Source organism: Acyrthosiphon pisum, unplaced genomic scaffold (genome assembly GCF_005508785.2).
Source record: "Acyrthosiphon pisum isolate AL4f unplaced genomic scaffold, pea_aphid_22Mar2018_4r6ur Scaffold_21148;HRSCAF=23156, whole genome shotgun sequence".
Lineage (NCBI taxonomy): Eukaryota > Metazoa > Arthropoda > Insecta > Hemiptera > Aphididae > Acyrthosiphon > Acyrthosiphon pisum.
The window spans coordinates 1,371-8,235 of NW_021770583.1; the positions used below are offsets into that span (position 1 = coordinate 1,371).

The 6,865-nt window shown below is 33.1% G+C and overlaps 1 protein-coding gene across 1 annotated transcript; it reads right to left on the minus strand.

The window, feature by feature from the left end:
• Nucleotides 1-338: 338 nt before the first annotated feature.
• Nucleotides 339-1,430, minus strand: LOC103308720 (zinc finger protein 595-like). The gene has a single exon (XM_008182635.1). It carries the CDS (start codon nt 1,428-1,430, stop codon nt 339-341), a length of 1,092 nt encoding a protein of 363 aa, XP_008180857.1.
• Between the last annotated feature and the right edge of the window lie 5,435 nt (nt 1,431-6,865).

Genomic DNA, 6,865 nt, shown 5'->3' on the forward strand with positions numbered 1-6,865 from the left:
TTTTATTCATTTTTTTAAGCATTTTATTATTGTTCAGCACCACTTTATTAACAGTATAGCGTTTTTAAATTATTTTATAGGCGTTTTTTAATTTTTTTAGGCGTTTTTTTTAAGCAAATATTCTGCCGCCTGTATTAGCGCGTAGCGATACCGGGCGCGCGTTATATGACCCATCGTGAGGAACAAACCAGCTGAGTTTCCACACTACCCAAGGGGTATCAGCTACAGTGCGTTTTTTTTATAGTGGTTCCCCTGTAGGCCTAATCCACTGACGTTCCAACGTCGACATTTTTTTTTACGTGGTGTCCCCATGAGGCCTAATCCACAGTCTTCCATTATCAATGCTCCTTATTCACATGTCTTTTCAGGTAGCATGGTGATCCAAACTGTTCATTGCACGTGTCACATTTATATGGTTTGACCCCTGTATGTTTTATATTACCGTGATAAGATAAATTCTGCTTATTTGAAAATGTTTTCCCGCATTTTTCACAAGTCAATTTGGTCTTGCTACCATGTTGGGTATTTTCATGCCGTTTCAAATTGGAAGTTGTGTTAAAAGATTTTGAACAGGTTTTACAGGTGTAAGAAACTGCTTCGTGCATCGATTTTATGTGTCTTTTTAAGGAGTCACCTCTTTTGAAAACTTTGTTGCAACGATCACAACTCACCGATGGGTCCATATGAGATGTAATATGTCTTTTCAGCCAACTCTTATACAAAAAACATGAACAACAAATAGCACATGTCAGTAAATTATCACGTTCCTCCACGTTTGAATCTGTATCACTTTGTACGGGACATTGCTGTTTGAAATGACCATCTTTTTTTTTTTCACACGAAATACACATACATTCGCTGTTATTATAGCCGAAATATGAAGAGCCGTAATAAGTTGTAATTTCTTCTCCGATGCTTATTTTTCGGTTGGCTCTAATGGTTGTTGATTTGGGTCCTAAGGTAAATAAGTCTGTGTTCGACTCACAGTCATGATTTACAAACGAGACCGGGCCAAGCAATAATTTAATATCATTTTTTGTATTACTTATGACAACTGAAAAATCCTTTACACCATGTTTACCGAAAAAATCTTCATTTACGGGAGCCATTCTACCGTAGAGTTCATTGATTATTTGGTTCTTCCAAATAACCTTCCGGGCAGTGATTTTGACGCCACACCCGTCGTCATTAGGATATCTGTTGCATATTTCTAATGCAATTCTTGAGTCTTTCCCCATTGCCTTAGAGTAAGCTTCCTTCAGCGATAAAAATGTCTTCTTGTACTTTGGCGATACAATGGCTTCTGGACCTAATCCCGTTTTATGCGTTTTGAATCCTAATTTTGGATCCACGTCGTTCGTAAGGCACATATCATCCATGACGCAAAGCATTCTAGCATTTTCCTCCATTCCTAATGCACGTTGATTCATATTCACCTGAAACACTGAGATAGATAAGAATATACTGGAGCGCGGACTATGTCGTAAAGACGAGCCATCGCGTTTGACGTTACCCCCACTCCTGTATGGCAAAAAATATTTTTAAATAACCTATATGCTATGGTTGCAGACGTGCAGTATACCCGATCGCCGATACCAAGCTAATTATAATTTTAGTATATTTAATTAGTATTCGCTATATTATTAAGTATTTGTTTTGTTTTGTGTAATTACCTATATAAAGTAATTAAAGGATTGAGATATTAAGTTGCTCTCCATATAGGAATTAAAATGGTTTTGTCATGTTCGGCTTTTGCATGTACCAACAGGTGGAGCAAAGAAACCAAATTAAAATGTATTCAATTCCATAGGTGAGTATTATTTTGTTATAACATTCTTAATTTAATTTAAGTAGTCATGATAAATATATTTTTAATTTAAAATCATGCTATTGAATGCAATTAATAGGTTCTATTACTTTTGTAATAAAATATAAATTAGTATCCAATTGAAACCCTAATTTTAATATTTAGATTTCCACTCAACAAACCAGAGTTACTACAAAAATGGGTGAAAATGATCAAAAGAAAAGATTTCACTCCTACAAAATACTCTTTTATATGCAGTGAACATTTCATACCTGAGGACTATCAAATTCGCCCTGCAGAAAGTGTGAGACTGTTGAAAGAAGACGCTTATCCAAGAATATTCAATGGTTTTCCTAAGTACTTGCAAGAAAAAATGCCTGTAAAACGCCGTCTGCTTAACAGAAATGAAGTAAGCTTTTATGAAAAATTAAAATTTTTTTTTTTTTAATTAGATTTAATGTTTTAATTATTGTATTTACTGTTTAGTTAACTGAAAAATACAATTTAAAACCTAATCCACCAACATGTAGCACCACATCAATGGCAAATAAAGAAGACATGGTAAATAATGGTCCACCTGTGGTTAAGGTGTGTACTTCTTTATTAATTACTTTATCCTATTCTTATAATCATATGTACTATAGTTATTACTTATTAGACATACTTATTGCAATGCTCGCTTAATTTTTTTTTTAGAATTTGACAGACAAAAGTGTACAGTGTGAAATAACTTCTCCAACAAAACAAAAATTAAGGCCAAAAATCAAAAATTTGCAACAGCGTTTGCATCGACGGAATTTGAAAATTAAGTCCTTGAAAGGTCTTATCAATAATATAAAAAAAAATATCCCTTCATCCGATGAGATAGTGTTGCAGTTAGATGACAGATTTAGTGGGTACCCATTACATATATTATTGCATGAACGAAAATGCAGAACGATTGGTAAAAATGCTGTACGCTATTCCAAAATTATGAAAGACTTTTCAAAAACATTATTCTTTTATTCACCTAAAGCTTATGCTTATGTAAGAACATTATTCACATTACCACACCCTTCTACTATCCGTAGTTGGATGAACTCTACGCACTGTGAGGCAGGTTTTTTAAGTGAAGTTTTTAATTATTTAAAAGTAGAAGTTAAGAAATGTGATTGGCTACAAGATTGTTGCTTGATATTTGATTCAATGGCAATTAAGAAACAACTTATTTGGGAATCAAGCACAGGAAAGTATTCTGGAAATATTGAATTCGGTGATGGATCAGAAAATTCTGAATTGGCTACCGAAGCATTGGTTTTTATTATTGTTAGTTTAACAAAACGTTTTAAATGTCCTATTGCTTATTTTTTTGTAAACAAAATTAACTCTAATGTCTTAAGTACGCTAGTTACTTCTGATATTTTAAAACTTTATGATATCGGTATAAGAATATGGAGTGTTACTTGCGATGGGGCATCATCAAATGTACAGTGCTTCAAAAAATTGGGGTGCAATTTTAATGTTAATGAAAGTAATTTTAGTTGTAAATTTACTGTTGGTGGTAAGTTAGAATGTAATGCTTTGTTTGATGCATGCCATATGTCAAAGCTCGTAAGAAACTCTTTGGCTGATAAAAAATGCTTTAAACATATTGATCCTGATGGCCTTGTACAGTGGAAATTTATAATTGATTTAAATAATTTCCAAAATGATATTGGATTAAAATTTGCAAACAAATTAACATCACAGCATATTCATTACAGAAACAGCATTATGAAGGTTAAATTAGCAGCGCAGTCCTTAAGCAGCGGTGTGGCAGATGCGATTGAGTATCTACAAAAAAAAGGAGAAATATCATTTCAAAAAAGTGAATCAACTGTTTACTTTATAAGACAAATTGATAGACTGTTTGATATATTAAATTCTAGAATTCCCTTTGCAAAAGGGTACAAAAGTCCAATTAATGCTGGTAACATTAAGACTATTGAATCAGTATTTAATAATACCATTGATTATTTAAAAACATTAATGATTGAGGAATCCCCTGTTTATTTAAGTGGTAGGAAAATGTTTGTCTTAGGATTTATTGTTATTACCTTGGAAATGTCTTATAAACTATTGTATAAAAATCAGAACCCTTTAAAATTTGTCCTCACATATAAAACTTCTCAAGATCATATTGAACTTTTTTTTGCCTGTGTACGTTCTAGAGGTGGATGTAACAATAATCCTAATTGCATTCAGTTTAAATATACTTTGAGGCAGCTATTATTTACAAGAAATATAACTGTTGAGAGTGGTAACTGTTGTGATTTTGATGCACTTGAAGATGACATTTTAGAATTTCGCTCTGATAAAAGAAGCGTAAGGAGTGTACAGGAAGAAACAACATTTGATGATGATGAAAGTGAAATTCAAACATATTTAGATCAACTTAACAATTTACAGTTAGGAGAATATACTAATGATATTTTAGATTATATTTCGGGATATATTATTCGAAACATGGTAAAAAAAAATTCATGTACTTTTTGTATTGAAGCATTAACAGAACATCAATCTGATCATATTTATGCAAACAGTTTAACATTTACTTCTTCTGTTAATAGAGGAAAACTGTTTATTGTTTCAAAGGCTATTTCTTTGATTGTTCAACATTTAGAAAAAGCATTTCAAATTATTGTTGTAAAAGAAAAAGCATTACATAAAAATGTATCCTTAAATATTTTTGAGTGTACTAAGAAAAGCATACTAGCTAAAAGCAAAAATTTCTTTTTTACCGGATTCCATCCTATCAATGTTGATCTTGGTACTCCCCAGACAGCATTTTGTAATAATAATATTATAATAGTATTATAATTACGTTATACTAATATTATTCGTTATTATAATGTTACAATAATATTATTAAACAAAAAATTGCTGTCTGGATCCTAGTCATGAATACACATTATTTAAAACTATTTGTAAACATTTTATTAATATAAGAATGCGTCACTTTCAAAAAGAGTACAATATTCGTGAAGTACAAAAAATTAAATCTTTATTAAGGGTTAAGCTTTCCAAATTAGTTTTATTTAAAAATTTATAAATGTTTTTATGTACTTAATAAATGTATGTATTAATTAATTTTATGTTTGTATTAATTACCTAACTTGTATATTATATAAAACTAAGAAAAATATTTTTTTTTCATTAATAAAAATGTTTTTCATATAATTTTTATTTTTATTTTTGGTAGATATAAATTTGAAGTCCACATGAACACAAAAAAGTTGGTACCAAAGTTAACGCAATACGACCATTTATCCCAGAGTTATGTTAAGTTAAAATGTGTAGTCTTTCAATGTTATTTTTATGGGAGCTCAATTTCATGCCATACGGTGGTGGGGGTAGCGGCAGTTGAGACTGCCCGTTTTTCGTAACATACAAACACGGGCGAGTCCGCGCTCCAGTATATTCTTATCTATCTCAGTGACCTGAAAAAATAATTAGAGATAAGATAAATGATAAAAGATAACATGGTAAGATCAAATTAAATGTGATAAAGAAATAAATACTATTGATAAGGGACAGGGGCACCCGATAGGGGGAACACGTGAAAAGCAATTATAAACATAAATAAAAACACGTAAGGGTAGAGACTAATCACCAAGTACGAAACATTCATCACAGTCCCTAAATTACATAATTTCCTTTGCAATGATGTGACAAATAATTATTTATTTAATAATGGAACATAAAAATACATAACAATGATGTTTTCGTCCAGGGATTGAGCGTCAGTGTTCTTTGGGTGACGCCATAAAGATATTGCTGACTAATTATTTGCCACTTCATTGCAAAGAAAATAATGTAAAGTAAGAACAGTGAGAAATATTACTACGTGAACATTTACAATTGTGCATCATAGCAAAAAATATAATAAATTGGCACCGTATACACGCGCCCGCGAGCGCTTAAGAAAAAAAAAATCGTGAATGTGCCCTCTGGTGGCCGATGGAAAAAAATTGTAAAATTAAATTAAAAATTATTGAAACGGCCAACGGTCTTGGGGAGTTTTCGGGTACCTAGGTATCTAATGTAAGTGTCTAAAAAAAAACTTAACGGTCTTATAAAAACAGTAAAAAAATTGCAATCACGCTGAGTGAAGACTTCCGACCGAAACAAGCCAACTTTCGTCGTACAGATTTCATCCACGCGATCACAGATACCTCATTATGCACTGTCGGTAGTTACTAAAGTTTTTTTTTTAAACTATCGGAAAACTCAACGAACGGTCTAACAAACGGTGAAATGCCGGAATTACTCCAACTATTGCCCCATAGAATGCGACGAGTGAGACGGCCGATGCAATGCCGGGATTACTCCAACTATCACAAACCGTTCGCCGAGTTCGCACCAAAATTTTAAATTAAAAATGTCGACAATATAATGAGATATCCACTACATGCAAACGACGTACTCGTTGGAGTCCTTCAGTCGGCACGAAAAAATACTCACGCAAGAAAACAATGTTTGGTGTACTGGAAGACACAACGAAAAAAAAAACGGAAAGAATGAAAAACAAAGACACACTAGCACAACTGAATGGCAAATGACGCCGCTCCACTGCGGCAAACCCATATTTATAGACTAGCGATTCTAGCGCTGTGGCAACGGCAGTTCGGGCAACAACATTTTCGAAATATCGCGAACGACACTAGCGCTGCGAACGACGACGGTACGGGTAGCAAAATTTTCGAATATTGATAGAGAACTCCCAACGTTCACAGTCCCTATATTACATAATTTCCTTTGCAATGATGTGGCAAATAATTATTTATTTAATAATAAACGCAAAAAAAGTAGAGTAACGCTTAAAGGGTGAGCACGTCGAGCACGCGTGGGAATACCCGTGGGGAGATGGAAATACGGGCCAGAAACTTTTTCGAAATTCGTTTGCGACACTAGCGCTGCGAACGACGACGGCGGTTCGGCTAGCAAAACTTTCGAATATTGATAGAGAAATCCCAACGTTTGGAAAATATAATTTAAAAAAAATATAATAAATTGGCACCGGATACACGCGCCCGCGGG

Excerpts from the sequence above, each read along its gene's own strand:
- LOC103308720 (XM_008182635.1), bottom strand. The coding sequence starts at position 1,430 with ATGAATCAACGTGCATTAGGAATGGAGGAAAATGCTAGAATGCTTTGC.